At 38.3% G+C, this 26671-nt stretch overlaps 2 protein-coding genes across 5 annotated transcripts in view; one reads left to right on the top strand and one right to left on the bottom strand.

Annotated features, from left to right (window-relative positions):
- The window catches only part of LOC117329334 (zonadhesin-like), a 45424-nt gene extending 29877 nt beyond the window's left edge, over positions 1 to 15547 (bottom strand). Inside the window, exons 1-4 of one of the 2 annotated variants that reach the window (XM_033887248.1) lie at positions 15308 to 15547; positions 10389 to 10625; positions 2905 to 3006; positions 1809 to 2053 (exon numbers count right to left, since the gene is read on the bottom strand). In XM_033887248.1, coding sequence (XP_033743139.1) covers positions 1809 to 2053; positions 2905 to 3006; positions 10389 to 10625; positions 15308 to 15362 — 639 coding nt within the window. In that variant the 5' untranslated portion in view covers positions 15363 to 15547. The remainder of the gene's footprint in view (positions 1 to 1808; positions 2054 to 2904; positions 3007 to 10388; positions 10626 to 15307) is intronic. The other variant, XM_033887247.1, reaches the window with a different exon arrangement.
- An 8916-nt stretch (positions 15548 to 24463) lies between these two features.
- The window catches only part of LOC117329332 (cGMP-dependent 3',5'-cyclic phosphodiesterase-like), a 181578-nt gene continuing 179370 nt past the window's right edge, over positions 24464 to 26671 (top strand). For 2 of the 3 annotated variants that reach the window (XM_033887245.1, XM_033887244.1), the window contains exon 1: positions 26302 to 26596. In XM_033887245.1, coding sequence (XP_033743136.1) covers positions 26465 to 26596 — 132 coding nt within the window. In that variant the 5' untranslated portion in view covers positions 26302 to 26464. Of the gene's footprint in view, positions 24630 to 26301; positions 26597 to 26671 lie in introns of those variants that run through there. The other variant, XM_033887246.1, reaches the window with a different exon arrangement.

Here is a 26671-nt window from a genome sequence, read left to right as displayed (position 1 = left end):
TCTAGTCTAGTCTAGTCTAGTATAGTCTAGCCTAGTATAGTATAGTATAGTATAGTATAGTATAGTATAGTATAGTATAGTATAGTATTGTATAGTCTAGTCTAGTCTAGTCTAGTATAGTATAGTCTAGTCTAGTCTAGTATAGTCTAGTATAGTCTAGTATAGTCTAGTCTAGTCTAGTCTAGTATAGTCTAGCCTAGCATAGTATAGTATAGTATAGTATAGTATAGTCTAGTCTAGTATAGTATAGTCTAGTCTAGTCTAGTATAGTCTAGTATAGTCTAGTATAGTCTAGTCTAGTCTAGTCTAGTATAGTCTAGCCTAGTATAGTCTAGTATAGTCTAGCCTAGTATAGTATAGTATAGTATAGTATAGTATAGTATAGTATAGTATAGTATTGTATAGTCTAGTCTAGTCTAGTCTAGTATAGTATAGTCTAGTCTAGTCTAGTATAGTCTAGTATAGTCTAGTCAATGTCCCAGTCTGTACCCCAGCACAGTCCCAACTGACGGGTGTTCAAAGCGACCGGTATTTATTTGGATAAGGACGCGACCTTGAAAAGTTGACGGTTAATCACACTTGGCCAGGGCTATCAAATTATTTCCAAATTTGGATTTAGTTCCAGATATTCTGGTACCAAAGATGTCTGACCAAAATCAAGATGCGCTGTATCGGATTTAACCATTTAAAGTTTAATTATATATTGCGAAGTTTATGATGGGAAACTACCATGGCTAATATGAAAACCTGTAATATTACTACTGCCCACATCATTAAAATGCATATTACCGTACCCTATGAAGTCTGTAATATATAGCTGTATATATATACTCTTCAGCATATATAGTTACACGGTGCCGTGCTCTATGAACGTTGCATTATTCTGTAACACAGCCGCCGTTTCATAATACCACACTAAATAGAACAATTACATTTACATTGTACTTCATATAATTAAACATAATATATATTAAAACTTTTGCTTAGCATGATATATGGTGCAGCCTAGCACAATATCTATGGTGCAATAAATTCAAATACATCTTTAACTATGAGGCACATTAAACTATAGAACAAGGATCAATAACCTGCATAGGGTTACAGATGTCATGGGGAGATCCGTTGAGTAAGTCATGAGACAAGTTTGATTAACTGCCAAACAGCTTGTATGGAATTTGTCTCATTACCAACTCAATTCATCTCGTCATAAGATTGACAATGCAAGAGTCAATATTCGTATATCAATTAAACCCACTTGTTAATACTGGATCGTGTGCTGCTTGTTTGTCCTTTAAAAGCCATTTTCATTAATATTTCCATAGATATAATGAACACAATGCGGGGTTCCGGAAGGTTAAGCGTCATCTGCTTCATCGACAAAGTAACAACCACGCATATTAACGAGCGTCGAAAGGATCAAACTTCAACTCGTGCAAGGAAATTGAATGTTAGTATTCCTAAATGAAATTCATTATATGATGACCATGTTCTTGTGCAAACTTCACCTCTCGAAATCTAAAAGTTTATCAAAATTTAATCTGAAGTCGTTTATTTCTAAACAAAAACCAGAATCCGGGCCGATGTGGTTTTAACATTCTATCTTATATGAGGTTAAACTGAAATACAGAATATGAAATGGTGTTGAGTGAAATTTTATGCCGTAGAAATTCAGTTACAATACTGCATGTAAGTGTGGTAGAACCAAGATGTATTTCTCGAGTCTCCTATAAAACTATGGTGGTTATGTTATGATGAACAGTGTTGAAAGCTCAGTTTTCTGCACACAGCTATCATGCATAATAACTTACTAATACTTCCCTGCCCTTGTTGAGGTCGATGGCATAACCTTTAACTATGACATGCACGGAGCGCGTGTAGGCCGCGTGCATCCTGGTACCCCTGTGCTCGTTTTTTAGTTCGATGTTGAAGCCACATTTGTCGTCTATGGTGCCGTACATGGTTAGTGTGTAACGACACGGAGCATTGATTGTCAACTTCTGTTTGTCATACAACCGGAAGTGGGGATCCCCGTAGGCAGCGCACATGCACACATCTTAAATAAACATTCAGATAAATGTAGGATGCAATCAATTACAAAGTGTTTAATAACACTATTACAATTAAAGGTTATCTTTTATTGCACGTCTAACATTTTGAGTACCATTTGGTTTACTTTCTTGCAAGCTATCTGGACTATTTCAATTCTGTATCTCTGATGAGAGCAAACGTGAAAAAAAACGAAATGTATGCTTGGAAAGTGCGAACGGTTTATCATGTTAGTAAATAATGGCACAAATTGCTAACCTATTGTTATCAAACCGTGTAGACAATCGTACACTCGTAATTTTTTTGTTATATTAGATTTGTAGCACTTATGCTGCCGGCTGCCATCAGGCCGTTGCCCCGACGCTCATTTGTAAGGTAGAAGGAATATTAAATAGAGCTGACGTTCACAGGAAATAACATTTGTCTGTAGAGGTTTGGGATTAATTTCCTTTTCCGGCTAAATGTCCTTGATTAGGTGACACTTTTCAAGGATAGACAGTGATATTGATGGGGACAGCGGTCGCATTGTACCATTCCAAGTGAAAAGTATCATCTGTAGACTATATGGAGATAGGGTTAGTTTTTCCTTGACTCAAAACTGGACTTGATGGAGACAGGTGATAAGTGACTTTAGGTAGACACAGATACAAAGGCAGTCCAGAGCCGATAGTTATAGACAGGGGGTTTGTACCACAAATACTGTAAACAACTAGCTTTAGCAAATAAACCCTTATAGACACGTTCTCTGTTGAGGTCTGTATAGGAGACAGTATTCAGATATTATTCAGCTGCGCTGATGTCTATGAGGACAGTGCCCTTTTTGAGTCTGTAAAAGGGAGATCACTACACCAATCTTACCTTCACACTTGGCGTACGGGTTACCATAGAATCCTTTCCCACAGTGACATTTTCCATTCACACATAGTGCGTTTTCACCACACCCCTTGTCACAATTGAGACCTACAGCAGTGAGAAATTAGAAAAACAAACACTTATACAAACGATTAATGTTAAGATGGTATTTCTACCGACATGTCTGCTATCATTAATGACGTGTGACAGGGGGAGGTTTGGGATTAGATTTAATAAAATGTATACTTTAAAATTACGTCATTACAACAATGATTATTGATTCATTCATAACAGTTGTTTACCTTGATAAAAATGTCGCATTTATTATTATTTCATCGTGGATATATCAGCCTGTTTATAGCAAAGATTTAATTTGTTATTGTCATTTTTCTTACGTTTATTGATCAAATAACTACCAATTGGTAAAGCAGCATCAGTTTTTAAAAACTGACGACACCGCCGCCAGGGGAGGGCAGTGTTTTATGATGATATAATTTACTAGATGGAAACAGAATTGTTATATAACGAGACCTATAATTTCGCCAGACATATGTAATGACGTCCCGATATAGGATACCTGTGTCATGATATATCAGAACCTACCAGGACATAATCCTACAGACAATAAATGATATAATCAAGTGATAACCAGAAAACATCTGGAATACAAAATAGATAAGATCACGAAAAGAACAAAAACGATGACTTTGAAAAAAGTACTTGAAGAATAAGACTTTGTTTTTCGAAGCAGGTTTCTTTGTTGTCTTTGTACGACATCCACATCCTTAATTAAGTAGTAAATCCCATTAGTTGTGGTGATGGGAAGTTAAAACGGAAGAAAAAATCTAAACATGATCATACAATGTCAGGAGGATTTATAACAATGACGCCGACCATGTAATTTACCCTGGCTACCCTAGCGCACTAGGCGGGGTACTAACGATGTAGTGCGATGTTAGTAGTGTCACGTGAACCGCTGTTAATTTTACCTTCATGGTATCATTCCACTATGCTTTGATGACACTCCAGGTTCGATTTCCCGATCAGAGCTATATATTGGTGTCGCCTGAGTGACCATGTGTGTAATTCAAACACGTTGTTGTGAGCAATGCATGTTTCAGATTTTTAAACAGAAGACACTTCAAGACTCCGATTCCCCAATCCCTGTTCCCTCTACCTGTTCTATAGCCCATATCCTCTATTTCTTTTCCCCATGCGGTTACTTTATCCCACAATCTGCTCCTCCTCCTCCTCCTCCTCCTTCGAACGGTTTCATCATCATCTGCTCTTGACGATTATCATCGCCATCAAAGCACTTTGATGTGACAATAATTACATTGATCAACCAGCCACAAGTATTAACGAGCACGATGTTATCTGACGTCGGCAATCCTCCGTCCCAGACGTATACTAGTATCACGTGACGTCACGCGAGAACACAAATAGAACAGTAGATGTCTTTAACTGATAAGTCGGAGACGTTTGCTTGTATCAGTAGTCCGTTTTTACGTCATCCTATCTATTGGCGGGCGCATTATTCAATAACATTCCCATCAAAATACGTGATTTATGTAACGTTGGTCTGGACATAGAGGTTCGGTAGCGTAAAATACTTGCTCAGGATTAGAGATTCAGTACACTGAATATAAATATATTTACATATATATATTTCATACATAGTCAACTTAAAGGGCTGATATCCAATTACGTTTGGCAAATTACCTACCTACTTTGCTAAAATGCTTTATAGACTCCCACACGTTTCCTCGCGTTTCCTCAAAACTGCTAGTGGTATTGTTTTATAATTTTAAACATCTGCAACAGAACTGTTGTAATGTCTATCATATCACCGAATCACCAAACGGGAACACGCTGTGAACGAAACAAATCAGTAAAACGTTCTACCACTTCAGTCTTCAGATGGAAATTCGAAAGTGAGCAAGATTTCTGTGGTAACAAATCTGGATATCTGAAGCGGCTAATAAAGAAAATATAAAATAACAACCAATCCGGATTAATTTCGAATTACATGTTTGCCACACTCATTATTTTGTCAGAAGAAGCATGTTCATTGTCAAAACTTAGTCTGCAATCTGTTCTTTTAAAAATATTTATCTTTTGGAGGTCAGAGAGATACTATTGTCATTCGTGTACATATGTAGAGATTGTAATACTAATTAATGTACTATTTTTTTTTTAATCCAACATACATAACACACACTTAGGAATATAACCGTAAGTCTAGATTGTCACTACAGATTACAGCATGAGCTCGGTGGTTCTTCAGACACGCCAACAGAAATATCAACCCCATTCAGTGTAGAAACTATTTAATTGATCACAATATGGCGCCGACATTGGGACTACAGAACTACTGTACAAAGATTCCATCCTCATTCCATGGATATAAAGCTCAACGCAAAGGAAAGAATTGAGTTAATTGTTTATGTCCTTTACTGAAAATAATCAATCATTAATCCCGAAAGTCTGGTTTCTGAAGAAGAACTAAGTCATAGCCATTCGAGAAAAGGAAAATCGCAATTTAACATTGACTAAGGTAAGATCTGTTACTTCCAAATGCCTTTCAAAGAGAACTTATCCAATTGAAATCAATGTAAAATAACTTAGGTGATCCATCCTGAAGAAAGCAATAATGGTTGTTGGATTCAATGTATGTGACTGTGTCATACGGGTTGCAGTACTGTAAAAAAAAGCGTAGTGATTGAGTGAGATGTTTATTTTGCTTGATTCATCACCGTTCCGTCTTAGCCAAGAAAGTGTTAAACATCTGTCCTGCTAGGATGTATTGAGCCCAGTCAGCACTGATTGTACATCCTTACCAATAACACAATCATGAAAGTCAACAAAATCAATTGATGGTTTCATCCAAATATATCTGCGTTGAAGAGTATACACATAAATGTATATGCGTGCTAGAAGATAACAAAATTGTCAAGGGGATTCCTGAACACCTGGTTATGCGTCGTGTTGAGCTAATTAGGACCTTGTCAAAAGGCTATAACATAAAACTATCGATATATGTCTGTGATTAACCACGATATCATCGTACAGGTACAAACTGATTAAGCTTCATCAATATGGCATCATTGATTTTCGACTCAGACCGTTAATTTAGTAATATTATAAAAAGCTGCTACATCTGAATCATGTTCTTCACGTGCTTTATTTAAGAAATAATTAACGATGATTCGTGTATTGTTGCAGGATATACAACGAGGACGAGGATATTTTGCAATTAAATTAATAACGAAGGCCGCAGGCCTGAGTTATTAATTAAAATTGCAAAATATCCGAGTCCGAGTTGTATATCCTGCAACAATACACGATTTAAAGTTGATTATTTCTATTCTACCATGTACTGTTTAATTCTGAGATCGACCTCTTTCTAAAAGAAAAACAGCAAAGAAACCCCGAGAAAACCTTGTAATTTATTTCTTGAGTATTGCATTATTTGCTGATGAAATATACAGGCAATACAGTACTACGATCAAGAGCATCTATCATATGGCATTGATTTTGAAAAAAAAAGAAAAAGGATTAAAAAAAAAGGAAAACAAAGAAAAAAAAAGAAATAAAAAAGGAGGGCCTCCGTAGGATTCGAACTCGCGTCGTGATAAAAAATTATTGAAAGACTAACCCATTAGCCCACTCGGCTATAGTTACCGTTTTATGAAACGGGTGAATATTAGGTATATAAAATTGTAACAGCCTTGACTCACGAGCGTGTATTATTGATACGAGCGTGGGTTATTGGAAAATAATACATGGTTTTAAACCAATCAAAACTGGCGTTGCATAGCAAACATGGTAGAATAAACCATACGAAAGGTAAATAACGTGTATATACATTTTTTTTAAATATCTACGAGTAAAAGATTTTACTCTTGAATATGATAAATACATTTGATATTGTCATTGTCCAGAATACCCTGGATACTACGGTGTCGCCGGGGGATACTCTTGTGTCGCCGGGAAATACTGTTTGAGTGCGGTGTCGCCGGGAAATACTGTTTGAGTGCGGTGTCGCCGGGTACACTACGGTGTCGCCGAGAAATACAGCGCTGTCGCCGGTAAATACTGTCTGAGTGTGGTGTAGTCGGGAAATACTGAGTGCGGTGTCGCCAGGAAATACTGTCTGAGTGCGGTGTCGCCGGGAAATACAGCGGTGTCGCCGGGAAATACTGTTTGAGTGCGGTATCGCCGGGAAATACTGTCTGAGTGCGGTATAGCCGGGAAATACTGTCTGAGTGTGGTGTAGTCGGGAAATACTGAGTGCGGTGTCGCCAGGAAATACTGTCTGAGTGCGGTGTCGCCGGGAAATACAGCGGTGTCGCCGGGAAATACTGTTTGAGTGCGGTATCGCCGGGAAATACTGTTTGAGTGCGGTATCGCCGGGAAATACTGTCTGAGTGCGGTCGCCGGGAAATACAGCGGTGTCGCTGGTTTACACTGTGGTGTCGCCGAGAAATATTGTCTGAGTACGGTATCGCCGGGAAATACTGTCTGAATGCGGTCGCCGGGAAATACTGTCTGAATGCGGCCGCCGGGAAATATTGCGGTGTCGTCGGGTACACTGTGGTGTCGCCGGGAAATACTGTCTGAGTGCAGTATCGCCGGGAAATACTGTGGTGTCGCCGGGTAGACTGCGGTGTCGCCGGGAAATACTGTGGTGTCGCCGGGAAATACTGCGGTGTCGCCAGGGACACTGTGCAGGCGACACATTAAACACAACAAAGTTCGGCAGTTTTCGAAATCGGGTGTGTGGATAAAACACTGGAATAACCCACTGGTGTTCACCATAGTGTCCACATAATGGTCGGACTGGTCCTTAACAATCCGTACGTTTAGAGCTACCAATTTGTACAAATCTACTGGTTTCTAGTTCTCTCATTGATCAACCAGTCCAGTTCCAGTTATCTCTTTTATACATGTTGTATTTTGTTTGATGTGTTGATATTATAATTACGTCTTTGTTTGTATAGGGATTAACGTCCGTAACAGCCAGTGTCTTAAGCGGTATACGTGTGCTAAAGAGACACCAAGGGAAGAAACTGAGGAATAGAAATACAGAGGAAAGAAGAAATAAAAGAAAGCACAAAGATCCAAGTGTTCTAATCATAAAAATGAGAGAACTAGTCAGTTTTTTTCTCTTCAATTCAATACCCCCACTCCAGTAGATAGAAGATACAGAAGAAAAAACTGGCTTCTGCAAAGGGCTCCATAGGGAATTGATTCCGACCATACCGGGAATTAAACATGTAGTGTTACCGTAACTGTATGGTCTTTTTTTATAAAAATTATACCAATTGTGTTTACAATATCTACTTTTTTCTTGTTCTTTGAACTACATGTACTTTTTAAGTGTGAACATAAAAATATATGCCGTGATTACTTTTATGAAGAAACAAATCCCTGGGCTAATGGTACAGATCAGTTGATTTGTACCGATAAACAAACACGTAGCTGACTCTGTACTGGGATTCGCTATCTCTTTGACGCTTGGTACGAGAGTATATATATGCCTACTAAGGACAGGACACGTGGGATATATTCGCCAAGCCGGAGGATACAGAGGTCTTGCTATAGACAACTCATTACGGAATATTAAAAAACATGATCATCTGCGGCGTGGTAATTGAATTTACTTTATTGATTACGCAGGATCTAATTATCTTTCCTGTTGCAGTATCATTACACTCCATGTACCATATAATCTGTGACCTTGTATACCCTACGGCGTCAAAAATCAGAACAGAATCTCTTCAATAGAGAACACTGATATAAAAACCTTCAAAACACGCAGTATCAAAACAAGTAACAACGTGGACTAATAGAAATAACAAAACCAGATATAGACAAACAGAAAACAAGAACAGGTCAACAACATGTTGTTTTGGTATCATCTATGCTCAGAGCAGTCATTTTGTAATCTAGCCAAGATCAAAAGTGTATCGTTTATCCTCGAAGGTTGTCCGGGTACTAACGAGGGCTGATGATATGTTATGAGCCTCATATTGAAGGATTTGAATTTTGCCGGACATATTGTATTATTTTTCAACATAATCCCCTTCAGTATCTATACACTTTTGCCAGCAGTGATTAAGGTCTTGAATGCCACTTTTATAGAACTCCTTTTCCTGGATGTTCAGAAAGTCATCAACCGCATGTATGACGTCATCATCGGATTGAAAATGGTTGGCTGAAATAGCTGTTTTAAGTTTTGGAAATAGATGAAAGTCTGATGAAGCGAGATCAGGTGAATAAGGCGGATGCTCAATCAGTTTAAAGCCACAATCCTGGATGTCAGCCATGGCAATGACAGACTTGGGAACAGGAGCATTGTCCTGATGGATTAACACACCTTTAGCGAGCTTTCCGCAGCGATTAATTTTAATATTTCCCCGTAACTGCCTCAGAAGTGAAGCATAGTATGTGTCATTGATGGTTTGTCCCTTTTGGAGATAATCCATCAGCAGAATACCATCTGCATCCCAGAAAACCGAGGCCATAGCCCTCCCAGCTGATGGAACAGTCTTTGTCTTCTTAGGCGGGGGAACGCCAGGGTGCTTCTATTGTTTCGATTCTTGTTTGGACTCTGGGGTAAAGTGATGGACCCATTTTTCATCCATAGTGACTAATCTCTGAAGAAAGCTGCCAGGATCTTCCTCAAAAAGGTTGAGATTAGCACTCGATAATGTGCGCTTGGTGTGCTACTTATCAACTGTCTTGGTACCCATCGGGCCGAAAGCTTTCTCATTGCAAGATCCTCGGTCAGAATGGAATGTACTCTTTCCTGTGAAATGCCAACTCTACTGGCTATATATCTTTCTATGACTCATCTGTAAGTCATAACAATATCATGAACTTTATTGACGATTTTGTGGTTGCAACATTGACATGCCTTCCAGGACGGGGGTCATCCTCAAGGTTCTGTCGGCCGCGCTTAAATTCCGCGACCCGCGTTTTCAATGTAGCATGTAAAAGGGCGTATTTCCCCAGTGTTGCTACCATATCATTATGGATATCCTTTGGTGATAATCTTTTTTATGCAAATGTTGGATCACTGCTCCTTCATCGATTTTGTCCATTTTGCAAAAGCCGCTTGTCTTGTTTACTTTAGAGTGCTACCTCGTCGATGTAAACTAACCAAATGCAACCAGTCCTTGGGTACACGGCCCTATAAAGTCAGAGAATAGTAGGACTTGAAAAGGAACACCCTTGAGTACCTCCTTCCATACAAGGCTCACAACATATCAATCCTCCTCGTACAATTCCTTACTGGACGGAAAAGATGTTCTATCATGTCTGATCAGCATTGAAACAAAACTAAGTGAGAACGGCTGACACTGTTCTAATGATGCAGTTTATACTATTAAATAGATTCCCTCGTGATCCTGATAATATATAAAGGTGAGATCACACTCTGCGATGTTTATGGGACAACACAATATATTTTTAAATATACCAACCTTCTCCTGTAGTGGCGTAACAGACTTGAAACTGACCGTCACACCCTTTGTCAACCCAGACGGCGCCCTGAGATGTTGGACCATACGTCACATCCTGTTGGCATGCGCCTTTGGACAGATCCCTCATAAGTGACATGGAGAGGACTGCCACACTTCCAGGTCCAGGACGGCATTCGTATCGTTTGGAATCTTTGTCTTTACATCGTATTATGGTGCAGGTGTCTGTCTCAGCTGAAACTAAAACACATAAAAGTACGTAGGATAATAACTTTAACACCGCCATGTCAGTACCACAAGTATCTTCTAACAAACAAAAATAATGTAGATCGTTTGTGCAAAAACAGTTCAAAACTGCTTACATGAAAACAAACGTTTGATAAAAGGCGAAAGATTCGATTAATCAGTTATTAAATGCATTTATTTAGTTTTTACATTCCTTTATGAAACAACTATTTCTAAAGAGTAATGATTAGATGGTCATGCTAGCATCGCATTCTGATAAATACATAACCAAAATGCGGCGTGTCGTCCCTAAATAATTTTGCATGATGACGCCACGATTCAAAGATTCTATTTTGCGGAGTCGGTATAAAGATTCACCTGTCACTGGTTTATGTCCTTGAAGCTCGATATCGGATATATTTTCTTGTGTGTTCATTTATTGGAAGAGCTTTCTAAAGGTCATGATTGTTTAAATGATCGGTGCAGAACTATGGTATGTATCGCATTTATAAGAGTTGAGGTGCAAAACGAAGACGCACAACGTAGGACTACATGACATCGAATGACGTTATATATACCATGTGATTTAGTCCTGTGAGTACAATCAATTTTAACGTTTTAATGGAGCACTACAACGCAAAATGTAAAACTTCCGTAAACAATAATATAAAAACTGAGCAATTGTTTGCAGGCGAAATTCATTTAGGTAATGCTTTCGTTGTACACACCAAACCTCTAGTGGAGATTTGTCACGACGCCGTTCCCGTTATACAAACCACAACACTAGGGCAACAACTAATAAGTGATTATATCCCCTGGCAAACTCGTGATGGCACTGGCCTACCAGTCTTTATTGGTACTCCTAGTTTTGTGGCATGATGATTAAAATATTTGTCTCTGACAAATACCAAATCCCCCAAGGTCGCGGTTTTACAGCGTTGGCGTAGCCAGTAATAACTGCCCTGTGTGTATAGAGATTATGGCCAATCATTTCATTTTTAATAGCAAATGGCATGATGAAAAGAGAGATTGAATTTCTTTTAATAAAAAGTGTGATGTTTTATAATACATATAACGTCTCCTCTTTACTCGAGACAGGGCTTATCTGTTTATTGCCAATAACAAGCGATAAGTAGTAAGGCCCAGAGGGGATTTCGATCACCAGCTGTCGACACACGTGTCTTTATCTTGCATCCTGATATATATTATCTGTACTTAAGATATTATTCCGGTTTTTTTTCAGATAGGTCTTTTCGCAAATAGGCCTTATAAGCTTATTTAAATTTTATGTACTTCGGTCACATAAAGTGGACCATGTTCCGCGTGAGAATATTCCCTGTAAAATTGATATACTGGTTATTGAAAACATAACCATCGAAGTTCCTTACAACAGACAATTATAATCCAGGGTTAATGATGGGCGGTGTTACCTGTGTGGACGCCGAGCCTATCTACTGGCGCCATGGTATCCTTAGATAGGTATAAAACCGTACATATCTATCAGACACTGAACGTTTAGACGTACATGACAGTAGTTGTCTTTGCTTGCAGACACCATACCATTATTACAAACGTACTCTTAAAGTCTTCGTCCCTACGGTTATGTGGAACTCTAGAGCGTGGGATTCCATGATAGTCAAACCTCGAGGATTGAGATTTCTATTTTTTTCCCTGTTTTTTTTGTTGTTGTTGTTTTTTTTTTTAGCATAACATAAGATACGACAGTGTACACACAAAATGTATATGAAGCCGTGTGTCTAGTGAGATATCTCGTCCAGGAAAGGGCACGCAAAAGATCAGGAAATATAGATCCAGACGGTTCTCATGAGTCTCTGATGGAACAAATTAATAGTCACGTATTTAACTTCCCCTGAACCAGATGCCGGCAAGTAGAGCGTTAAAATCGATGAAACCACTATTCCCTGCATAAATTTCTTGCCACAGGGCCAATGTTTTAAATTAGCATTATTACCTAATGTCTTCCATGAAGCTTTTGACATTGGAATTGAACGTCCGCTCAGATGAGAAAAGTTCTCCATTTTCCCCAGGCCGTGTCATACCGTTGAATGCCAGAGCTTTGCAAGCAAACAAATCATAATGTGCTGACGCACATTATGTTGTTTGCTTGCAAAGCTCTGGCATTCAAATAGATCATAAATACCATACAAAAACAGTTCAATGCTTGATTAACCAACCGAAGCAGGAGTCACGAAAGTCAGCCAACCGAAGGAGAAGTCACAAAAGTCAACCAATCGAAGCAGAAGTCACCAAAGTCAACCCACCGAAGAAGAAGTCACTTATCTAACAAAGTCTATTCCAGATATATATCTTAAATTCATTCGAAATTACGACTGTCATATCACCAGCTCTATGTAGAAGAAGGTAGGTATCGCAATATTCCAATGGCGAATAGAATCTGTGGTGATTGTGACCAAAGCCAGGTAGAGGACGAGTTTTATTTTGTTTTGATATTTCCATTCTATAAAGATAATCGAAAGAAGTTCCATTAAAATGTATTACTGGAATCGGCCATCATCATATAAACTTGTCCAGCTGTTGTCTGTACGTAACAGGAAAGAGATTTGTAATTTAGGGAAGTACTTGAAATTGTGTTTTACAGCGCGTTCTAGATCTCAGCTTTAGCTTATATTGTTTTCACTCATATCAGTTTACCACCATTATAGCCGTCTATCCCCTGACTACACTATTGTATACTCCACTCACTTATCCATTCGATATTGCCGCTCAGAAATGTCAAACATCTGTAGCCTTACTGTAATATCTATTTTCAATGTGATATATTTTGATAGACCTACTGTATATGTAAAGTAACCATATCAATGCTGTCCATCTTTCGTTAATTTGTATTATATATTAAGGATTGTAAATTATATGATGTAATCTCTTAGTATGCTTATGAGCCGTAAGGCTTAAAGTAAATAAAACATACATACAAAGTCAACCAACCGAAGCAGAAGTCACGAAACTCAAGAAAGAAGGAACGCCATGTCAATCGGTCATATCAACGAGTAAGCCAGCGAGTTTTTACCAGACCGGCTGATAATTGTAGACATATATATACTAACATCTAGCTTTCCGAATAACTGGTATTGTTGCGTGATCAAATCCAATATCTACACATAGGCAGTGGTTAATGTAATGGCTTCCGATCTAGTATTCAATACTTCACAGAAAATGGATGTGAAATTCGTAAGCAAACACTACACTTCTTTGAAACCAAAATGTGTGAAATGATCCGACTTGTACAACACGCACACGCTGGAAGGTATCCTTGGTCTTGTATAGATGAGCCGTTTTTTATCACAAAATACGAAAGAATCGTCTAATTAACTGTTCCAGTAAATCAGTGTATTATACTTTAAATATAACATGCTGAAGTTAAAACGACAAAGGTCATGGGTATTGTATTTCCATTGTTGTATATATTGTTATGGGAGCAAAGCTGCTATGATAATAATGATAAACTTGAAGCAAGCTTTATGAGAACTGAAGAAGCTTTTGAAGATTTTGATCATACAAGATATAGTCATATAGTATGCTACACGTTTCGAACGATTCTATCTTGGGACAGCTGTGGCGTTTGATTGGCTCGCCAATGTCTTCAAAAGCTCATGATAGCAACATTATCTCTAAATACACGCCTGAACGATTTAACGATCCCACACTGGAGCCAAGCTTCCAAACATCACGATGTGAGCAAACAATTTCCAGGGATTCCAGAAAACCTCCTTCCCAAGATTTTTACACGCATAAAATGATACCACCAACTCCAGCGTGCATTGTTTTAGATGTAGATCATCTGAGTATAAGGCCCACGGTTTATTGAGAAGGTTTTAGAAAGCTTGCAAACGTTATACGAGATTACATCCAGGTCTAAGGTCATTCAACTGTGACAGAGCGGAGAGTCTGCGGTGTAACATATTGATCACAAATAGTCTACTTCCCATGAGAAGCTGGTGGCTAAACTGGCTAATAACTTACCTAAATAACCTTACATGGTCCGTAAAGCGGCTACATTTTATCAAAGGATGAGAAACGGCAATCATCTGGAGCCGCAATTTTGAAGAACAAATAGCATGTCGATGAATCATTGTCATAATCAGCGAGCGCTACTTAAAGTTCACGGACGTGTGCCTAATTACATCAAGGACGTCCCTGATTTTATACAGAATACCCCGAAAAGCCACATTCTCCATATTTCATACGGGATACAATCTGTATAAACCACGCTATCACTATTTTGGAACCAACAACGTGTATATTGCCATAATGTCAATATTCTTGATAAACACTTTTTTTTCTAATAATACGCCCGGACATTCATATGGAGAAATTTTTTTAACCATGGCCGCTGCTCAAATATTCTTGACGAAGACTAATTTATGACTCAACCCGTGTTACAACCTAATAAATAGTCGTTACTCAAATATAAACAACGCCAATAGAAAACACGTGGATGATGATGTCCCCGGAGACAGTTCATGACTTTTATCATAACAATGTGTTAGGCTATTTTCTGCTAGCTTCCTAAATTTGTCTTGTGTCAGTTCTTAAACTTCTTGCGTCAATTAGTGAAGAAAGTAAACTTTGGTTACTGTCGATACTGCTGGGAGTCACACGGTCAATAAACTTAATCAAAAGTTGAATTATAAAGTAAAGATATGATGAAAGTATACCTGGCCATCCAAGATGTATAATCGATAATACGGACACTATCAACAAATAGGACATGGCTCCAGCCCTGGACTGTCCACTCGCGACTGTCCACACTCCGGATATAATACTGAACACTAGTACCTGTATACAATTGACCGTATATGTAGCGCCTGTATTTCAGTAGCAGGTCGACTGTCGGACACCTGTTGGCGTGTTCTGGACGCCCAGCCACACGCGCATGAAAGAGGATTTTCCACTTGATTTCTTCATAATAGAGCTATATAGAAATCACCTGGCTGAGATAGTAAATACATGTATGTTTCACGAGTACGCCGTCCTGTATATTGGTGTATTCATCATTATATAAAGGTATTATCAGATGTTAATATACTGTAGTTAAGGATTTATTATCAAAGCATGTAAGTTGCATAAAAAGGGTCCACATGCTGTTGCATAGCTCACACCTATCCTACAAATTCTGTTTCACACCAATCCTACAAAGTTTATTCCCTACCATCCCACAAAACCTGATATCAAATATCCCACAAAACCTATTCCCACCTGACCCACAACAGCGTTTCCCATTTATCCCACAAAGCCTATTATCATTCATCCACAAAGCCTATTATCATTTATCCCACAAAACCTAATATCATATATCCCACAAAACCTGATATCATATATCCCACAAAGCCTAATATCATATATTCCACAAAGCCTAATATCATACATCCCACAAAACCTGATATCATACATCCCACAAAACCTAATATCATATATCCCACAAAGCCTAATATCATACATCCCACAAAGCCTAATATCATATATCCCACAAAGCCTAATATCATACATCCCACAAAGCCTAATATCATACATCCCACAAAGCCTAATATCATACATCCCACAAAGCCTAATATCATATATCCCACAAAGCCTAATATCATATATCCCACAAAGCCTAATATTATATATCCCACAAAACCTAATATCATACATCCCACAAAACCTAATATCATATATCCCACAAAACCTAATATCATTTATCCCACAAAACCTAATATCATATATCCCAAAAAACCTAATATTATATATCCCACAAAGCCTAATATTATATATCCCACAAAACCTAATATCATATATCCCACAAAACCTAATATTATATATCCCACAAAGCCTAATATCATATATCCCACAAAACCTAATATTATATATCCCACAAAGCCTAACACATATATCCCACAAAACCTAATATTATATATCCCACAAAACCTAATATCATATATCCCACAAAACCTAATATTATATATCCCACAAAGCCTAATATCATATATCCCACAAAACCTAATATTATATATCCCACAAAGCCTAATATCATATATCCCACAAAACCTAATATCATATATCCCACAAAACCTAATATCATATATCCCACAAAACCTAATATTATATATCCCACAAAGCCTAATATCATACGTCCCACAAAGCCTAATATCATATATCCCACAAAACCTAATATCATATATCCCACAAAACCTAATATCATATATCCCACAAAACCTGATATCATATATCCCACAAAACCTGATATTATTTGAAGCCTTGTCGCCTATTCAACAAAACCCGTATCCATATCTATTCCACAACTGATATCAGATTTGCATCGATCGCACAAAAACATGTTCTCGTGCACATGTAATTGTATCATACAATCTCTGTTCTCGATACGTATAATACCCCAAACCCCGACATTTCTACCTGCCGTGTATTCCTAAAGTGACCAGGCCCCAGTGTCTTCAACGTTCCTAACTTTAAGAAAATAAAAATAAATAAGAAAGCATTATTGGATTTAAGGAGAAAATCTAGTTAAGAAACTTCTCATCAGTTCTTTAATGCTTTCCTATGAATATTTTTGAATATTGGAATGTCCTAATATTAAAGTACACGATGATGAAAATGGTGGCAATCAGCATATCGCGCAGGTCAGTAACAGAGCGGTCAGTATCCATATACATTAAGTTCCATTCGCTCTGCATGTCACAGTATAACCTTACAACTAAACAAATTATAATGTTTACAATAATAATTCTCACAACATTTCTATTGATGTAGTGATATGAAGAAGAATGTTCGTGGCGCCGACAATAATTGACGTCGTTTTGTCTGACGTCACTGCAAATTCGTGCTGCTGGATTAAAAAAAAACCCGATCATATTATCAATAATTTGTTTGTATGAAAGGTGAATATCTTCACGGTGGAAGATCTGTATAATGTTGAAAGTAAATTGATTGGTTTTGTGTAATTTCCAAGAGCTACACTTTTGCCAGGAACGGTCGTCTGTACATGGTGGTGACGTCACAAGGACAGTCCCCATTAATGAACATAACACACGTTTTTTTCTGTAATTCTGTGAGAATTACAGGACAAAAACTTTCCAACGAAGCAGTTTAGTGCTAAAATATTAATCACAAAATGTATTAAGTCATGTTTATCTCTATTTTGGACCCTACTTGTTGTTTAGGTTAGTTGTATTATCCCTTACTTCCGTACTTTTGGCATAGCATCACAGTTGAACCTTATAGAAGGAAGAATCGCTAAATTCATATTGAAAGGAACTAGTACTATTCGCGTGTAATACAGGCGATCATAACGACCATGAACGGAAATGGTACCATTTCATCAGGATGCACTGTCTTTTTCAATTATTGCCGTTCATATCTCCGCGTGCTAATTCATCCTTAGTGACGCATAATTTACTTACACGCGACGGCATGCACGTAACGTAGCTATACAAGTACATGTATAGGATTAAAGATTATTTGTGACAAACACCGACAACATACCTGCCAAGATTAATAACAATGGAAATATGTATAAAATACATGAGTCATGTTAAAACATGCCATCACAATGTGTCAAGTATATTCATTAATTTGATTCACGTCCTATTTTTTGGGCATATGACGCCATGCACGTGACGATGATAATTTGATAAAGAACCGGAAACAGGAATATTCCTTCACAACATAAAAAAAACTTAGAATAGTTTCACATGTATGTACATGTACTTACTTATCCAGGCTTTCTGTCATACAGTATACAGTGGATCTACATTATTTTTAACAGTAGATATAATGGGCATACCGAGAATACATTTCCCTAGACCTGTCGATACATTGTACATATACAATGTACATTTGTATATAGTTATTGTATTCATCACTTCGTCAATCAGGGTTAAATCAAGTTGGTGGCCCAAGAATTATTTTTGAAAATTTAAAAATAATGAAAATAGTATAAACAGCTTGTTTCGTGAAACGAACATTGAAATATCAAAATATTCCAAACATATCAAATTACACCTTTATATCAAGTGCCGTGGTCCTACATGGAGATAAACAATCACACAATGGACATATTTAAAGAATAAAGGAATACAATCAGAGTTGTATATAAAGTAATGTCGGCGTGCGTGATAACAACGCCTCGTTAAAATTAATGATGATCTAGAGACTAAATTAAGGCAGTTGTTGATCATTTTCAACGCATAGGACCTAAGATATATAATTTAATTTTTTTTTTTATTTAATATAACTACTAAATGTGTAATACATAAATGTATAAAGCTCTCCTTTACCTTAAATATAACGCGAGAAATTCGATTTTATATGTTAAAAGTCCATAGGTAATTAATGATGTTCGTACTATAAGCTTACCTACAGCTGCTGGAATACAATAGGAGGTTGTGTTATACTCAAATTAATACGTGTGAACTTATCACCTCCTCAACCCGTATACCCACACTGAAAGATACCTATATCCGGTGTATGGACGACGCACGTCGATAGTGAACAGCATTGCAGGTCGTCAAGTGAGAACAAAATGCATATGTGTGAGTGAAGACTACCGTGGGACTCCCTTGGGATTTCCTTTCGTTCCCTAAACGTGGGCACGTCAATGTGGCCACAAAAAAAGTTGTTCCCATAACATCTGCTCTCTAAACGCCTCTTTTCTTTTCTGAAGGTGTACTTGACAATATATCGCTATTGACATGATTGTTGGACGTCTGCCTTAGCGAGGACAGTACAGTAAAGTAATGATATAATGGTTTATTACATTTTTAACAGTGAAATATCGAAAATTCTTTCTATAATTCATTCTATAATTCATTCTACAATAGCTTCTCGTGTAGTCTATTGATAAATATCAAAATATTAGCCCCACTCGTGAAATACATTTGGTATTACTGAAGACGCTGTTAAATATCCTCTAGTTAATGTAGTATAATTTGTCCTCATTAACCGAGACGAACGTATGTCAGCATGAACCGTAAAATCGTTTAACTTTGAGTAGACAGTAAGGACTGGGTAGCCCTTTGTCAGTATTTTAATGTAGTCGGGTAGGGTGTCATATATACCGAGCTACTGTTGTAGCAGGAGAGCATTTGAAATGATATAATTATGATGTCTGCGTCTAAGTAGGCTGTTTAAGTCGTGTTTTATAGGATACATTATTAACAAGGCATAATTGATGATCAGTCGTGGCTATAGCTATATATTTCCAACGGGCCTAAATAGAAGCCTTGTGGCGGAAAAGTCAGCCAAAAGTGTCAAATGCTTTTCCGTAACAGCAGTAGCTAGGTGTCATAATGACGTGTCCATTCATGACAATTCAGTGTGATAGCACTATAAACTAACCCTTGAGTGGCCCCTACCATCTATGAACTAACCCTTGAGTATAAACTAGCCCTTGAGTGGCCCCACCATCTATGAACTAACCCTTGAGTGGCCCCACCATCTATAAACTAACCCTTGAGTGGCCCCACCATCTATGAACTCGCGTGTGACCTTTTCTGTTATATACGTAGACCTTAACACTACGTGGATCATTTAACGAATATTTGGCAAGTAATTGTCGAAGTTGTTCACACCGACCCCAGAGGGTACAACATATATAACGAAAGGAAGTTCACGGGTCAACGCCAGTGTGTATCATACATATATCATATATGTTTATTCGTTACGTCCTGGCAAGGTATTCTGGTCATCGGCGTTGACTTGTTTAACACCAACCTTACATGCATATGTGATGTTGACGACAATGTCGCATTGTCGAACACCTCCGCTCCGTGTGTTGTTGACGACAGTGTCGCCTTGTTGGTCACCTACGGCTCTGTGTGTTGTTGACGACAGTGTCGCCTTGTCGAACACCTCCGGCTCTGTGTGTTGTTGACGACAATGTCGCCTTGTTGAACACATCCGGCTCCGTGTGTTGTTGACGACAGTGTCGCCTTGTTGAACACATCCGGCTCCGTGTGGTGTTGACGACAATGTCGCCTTATTGAATACCTCCGGCTCCGTGTGGTGTTGACGACAATGTCGCCTTGTTGAACACATCCGGCTCCGTGTGATGTTGACGACAGTGTCGCCTTGTTGAACACCTCCGCCTCCGTGTGTTGTTGACGACAGTGTCGCCTTGTTGAACACATCCGGCTCTGTGTGTTGTTGACGACAGTGTCGCCTTTTCGAACATCTCCGCCTCCGTGTGGTGTTGCCTGGTTTGGTATTAGAAACAAATATGCATGCGCGGCCGGCCTTTTTACAGAAGTAGGGTTTAGATTGGTAAATTTTGCTTTGTTCCAAACATGATTTGATGTACCAGTTTCTCACCTTCACGCCCACCTCCTCTCTGGTAATGCTACATTCTTTGGTGTTCATGTTGCTAAACCAGTGCATTTACTATTAGGCCTAATTGTGAAAAAACAGATATCAATATAATTTTAACAAAGAAATACTAGAAATATCAACTTGATTATGGCGTGTCGCATACATGATAAACGGATATAATTGCATATACGCGAAAGCATCAAGAAAATATTGAAGCTTAAACAAAAATGTAAGTTTACAATGTAAGTTTACTTTGATTCAAAACGAGGAGAAAATGTGAAAGAAACGAAACACACGCGTTAATTAATACGGAAACTCATTATCGTATTGTTGTTAAACGAATTATACAAATCTTTAAATTTATAATACATCTAGTAATTGTAAGTTCAAACAAAGTAAGCGAATACGGTAAGTAAGTATAATTCGTACTGGGCGCGTGCGTTCGTAGACACTATTTGTCTAGGCCGTCAGAATTAGATTTCCAGAACCATTTTGATTACTTCAGTAAACATTTGATGACAAAGAGACGGTATAACAATATAGAGCCCGCGAGGTTTAGGGGCGATTTATCTAGTCCTAAGAACTAACACGAGATGTTACATCACATCAAAGACTTTTATTTGTGCTATACGTCAAGGAACACTCGTGTGTGACTCCCAATACTACATCAGAACATTGACCCACAATGCATTGGGAAGACCTCTGATAAGATAATTTCACCTCCTTTATAGACTAGCTGACGTCACAAAGACGTTGAGTGCTGTCATGCATATATCCGGTATGTGACCCCTTTCCACTCTCCTGTCATTACGTACTAGTATGGGCGTGAAATATTGGATCACCCCCCCCCCCCCCCCCCCCCCCCTCCCCTCTCCCCCTCTCTTATACATATATATATATATTGACCATTGTAAAAATTCGATATTGCCCTCATTCTCATCAGAAATCTATACACGTGTCTGTTATTTTGAAGGGCGTGTGCCTACATTAGGAATTCTAGACAAATGTTTCATGTTCTTTCAATTTCAACAATTTTTATTTCAATAAGAAAAAGGTATTGAACAAAAGGCATAGCCTATAATAGTTCTCTCGTAATGTTAACTCAGGGATATAGTCGTCTTATGTATTGTTAAGCAAATAATAGTTCCTGTGGTTATAACTAATATTTTATTAATGAGTGCGATTTAAATTAGTTGAACATGTCAACTCCGCCTTCCGTTTTAAACCATTGTATGTCTATATATGTAGGTGGTATGGATCGACACACTCGCGACGTCATAGTAATCATGGAACTGCGTCAATTTGATGACAGCACAGATGTATTAATAAGAATATGTACAGATTCCACGCACGTAAATCACAAGCGTGACAAATGCCGGTGAAGTACGTGACTAAGACTGCCTCACTGAAATACATTACCTAGATAATATCGCGTCAAGAGGATTCGACGCTCAGCTGGAACAGAATCTATAACATTTTCTTTTCATCTTGGCCTGATGTACTGCCAAACGTATCTAATACACTACCCACATATGCCCACTATTTCCCCTTTATTTCTATAAAGTGTAACATCAGTTTATATTAAATATATTTTAAGCCTCGTTAGATAAAAATACGAAAATAATTAAGAAACATATCATTTACATGTATCATCTAATAAACGATTCGTCAATATGGTGATGTCAGGGTATCAGGCCTTATACCTCTGCAACACATCCATCTTCTTTTTTAGATTATATGCCGTAGATCGTGAGTTCGAAGCCCGATCAGGGCACGAGTCATAAAGTTGTCTTCCTTCATCAGTTTTGTTATGTTATATCTAATCATTAGTACAATGTATCATATGCACTATGTGTTGTTGATCGGAAGATAAAGATTTGAATTTCCTGTCGTAGTTGTACTGTGCTGAATATATATATGTAATCTGTTTACAATTTGGATCCATGTACATTAATATATACATTGCAATTCAAGTCATCATATCTGATCATGTCAGGGTTGAAACGCTCTTCAAGGCTAGGCGATTGGGTGCCGTAGATCGTGTTCGAAACCAGGTCACGGCATAATTAATAAAATTCTGCCTTTGTCATTTGTGTTACTGTGTTATATATATTTACAAATTGTTCCCTCCATCTGCGCGGTGCGTATACTTACCCTGAATTGTTATAAAATCTCCACAATGTACCGTGTCTTCACGGCACCCTGTACCCGGTACCCTCAACACAGTATTATGTACCGTTACCCTCTTCACGGTATCCTGTACCCGGTACCCTCAACATAGTATCCTATACCCGGTACCCTCAACATAGTATCCTATACCCGGTAATCTCAACATAGTATCTTGTACCGGTACCCTCTTCACGGTATCCTGTACCCGGTACCCTCAACAGAGTATCCTGTACCCGGTACCCTCAACATAGTATCCTATAAACGGTACCCTCAACACAGTATCCTTTATCGGTACCCTCTTCACGATATCCTGTATCGGTACCCTCAACACAAAATCCTGTACCCTGTACCCACTGAACGGCACCCTGTACCCCGTACCCTCAACACAGTATCCTGTACCCGGTACCCTCAACATAGTAGCCTATATTGGTACCCAAATCGCGGTATCATGTACCCGGTACCCACTTCACGGTACCCCGTACCCCGTAGCCTCAACACAGTATCCTGTACCCGGTACCCTCTTCACGGTATCCTGTAACCGGTACCCTCAACACAGTATCCTGTACCCGTACCCCCAACACAGTATTTTGTACCCGGTACCCTCAACACAGTATCCTGTACCCCGTATATTCAACACAGTATCCTGTACCCCGTATATTCAACACAGTATCCTGTACCCGGTACCCTCTTCACGGTATTCTGTACCCGGTACCCTCAACATAGTAGCCTATATTGGTACCCAAATCGCGGTATCATGTACCCGGTACCCACTTCACGGTACCCCGTTCCCCGTATCCTCAACATAGTATCCTTTATATCCCATACCCCCAACATATAGTACCCTGTACCGCGGTATCCTCTTCACGGCACCCTGTGCCCCAGCCGGCCTTATACGTAGGTACAAGTGTAACTGTACATATTGGCCTGCTTAGTCAGAAATGTTTTAGATGTAGCAATGCTTATTGGTCACGGTAGGGATCGGACTGATTCTTATATTAAATTGATAGATTTTACAGTGGTTAATTTTACATCGAGCGTTTTAATATATCTTTTTTCATTGACGTACAGTATGTAGGTATACGCCCCTGGTACATCGATACCATATACATATACATATACACGTGTGATATGTATACGTGTGTTGACACTTCAGCATAGGTATACACGTACATGTAGGTCGTCCCATCATTATAAACTGGTATATATACTTTCACCGATTGTCCCGGAGATAACCCTTTAATTTGTGTGTACATAGATGTGTTATCCCATATACCTAGGTCAGCAGCCAATCTTTTACTGACGTCAATTCAACCATTACACCATGCAATGAGATACAATCCCTCGGGGTAGACGACGTCAAATATCGATAAAAATTGGAAACTTTCAAATTGTGGGACATCATCGGTATATTTAGTTACTAGTCGTATAAGTATCTGGCCGTACTCGACAATTATAGTACACAATTGGTGGTATTCTTGGACAGCTAGGCGAAGAAGGGAAAAGATGACGGTACGTATGGGTCCATGTAGTCTTAAGATTTACAAAAATATCACTTATATGTGTTATGTGTGTTTGTGTGTGTGTACAATGTATGTTTTATGGAGAGATGTATGTATGTGTGATATAAAATAAGAATATATCAGGACCTACACACAATAGAAATTTATCTTTTAGTAGGATGTTCAGTATTTTGGGTCAGAAAAAATACCAAATACATGTATGTACGTCCTTGCTATTGGAAAAAAGTTATTTTCATGATTATTTTCAAAACTTAAAACTTCGAATTTAGGCTGTACGAGGTTGACTGTCATATTTATATATCTATAAATGGTGCATGCATGATCAGTGAAGCGCATAAATCTCGGAGAAAATGCTACTCTTGGCTTGCAAATTATATCAATTTGTGATAATAACTGGGTAATATATCTTTATGTTGTCAATGTTTAGGGGTGATATACAGAAGCTTAGATTAGTCGGAGTTTTTATCTGGCCCAAACATCAAATCTTGATATTTGGAGGGACAGATGAAGCTGAGCGGTTACATTATGTACAGGTGTAACCGTGACCCTATAGCTACTATATCCACAAATCCTTGCCCAGTCGTCGGTTAATACACCCAATGTTGTATATTGGGTGTATTACAGATGAGGCTACGACCTGTGACTATGGCTTATAAAGACAGACACGTCTTTGATCTATATAGCTAGCTACTGACCATCCACTGACCGTGGCAAGTACATATGTATATATAGTGGGGTATTATGCTCACCGAATTATATGGTATACCAGATACTTATATAGACTTATAGGTCTCTGGGTATACGTACTATACGGAGATGAGGCGTCCTATGTGGGTAGACCGACATTTTTTACATTATTTACCTAATTCCCGTAGAAAAGTGAAAAAACAACAACAACGAATAATACCGCTTAGAAGTACGGACATGTACGTCCGAAACTTAGTGACAGAGACCTATATACTAGTATATAGGTCTCTGTTAGTGATAAGGGGGATTACATATTTATATCTTATTTTGAAAAGTATGCATTTCTTGTCTATTGATATTGCTAGCCTTAACAGTATATGACGCGGTGCACATTACATTTTCTTTATTAATCAAATCCATCGATTTCAACATTTTTTTTGCAATCTGTCTTATATTTTGTAATACTACTTAATACTACCAATAACACATTATCAACTGAAAACATAGACAAAAAAAATACCCACGTTTAAGTTGAAAAATATTACCATTTGGTATTCTACATTTCCTTTTTCTCGCATTAAATATGTTCAGCCTTACGCAAAGTGTATTGACAATCACTTCTTCCAGGGACGTACTTCATCACTTGACTAGGCCTATACAATTCAGTAGGTCTAGATCTATTGAAAGAAGCTGATCGAGGATAATGCTCCGAACCTGTCAGTTTGGCATTCAACCCAGGACGAATTAAATTGTCTACGTAACCAGTGTTTAAAGCATTGCTAATTCAGAACCCATTCGTTTATGAATTGTGTGAATGTTATAACAAATACTTCAACCTACTAGACATTTCATTGTTAGTTTATAAGCCAGAAAGCCAGGCGTGTTCTTTTGTAAAGATCCGATTAAGCTGGCCGTGAGTGCGATCTCGGTGGGCAAGTTCACTTAGAGTTTTCTCCCCTTGGCAACAGGCGGCAGTTGAAACGCCTTTGCTGCAGACGCAGAAACTTTTGTAAACAGAGCTGTGTATTGATGGTAGATAATGACACGGAATAACACGTCGATCGTTCCCGATATGTAGATAAGTTATTGATTGACATTTCATTTTGGAAGGAAGGAGAGCGTACATATGAACTGAAAATGGTGATTGTTTTCAATCATGTCCTAGTTTCAAGTTTCCTGTTCTATCGGAACCCCCGCCGATTTTTGATAGACGCGGGTTGCAAGACGAACGGTGATGCTGGAAGCGGTAAATCTAAACTGCTAGAAAAGGTAAATACCGTCATTGACAGTTGAACGTAAGAAGAGTTCATTTGAAAGTTAAGACTTGTGTTCAGAATGTCAACA

Source organism: Pecten maximus, chromosome 6, assembly GCF_902652985.1.
Source record: "Pecten maximus chromosome 6, xPecMax1.1, whole genome shotgun sequence".
Taxonomy (NCBI): Eukaryota; Metazoa; Mollusca; class Bivalvia; order Pectinida; family Pectinidae; genus Pecten; species Pecten maximus.
This window is presented reverse-complemented; position numbering and strand designations above follow the sequence as displayed.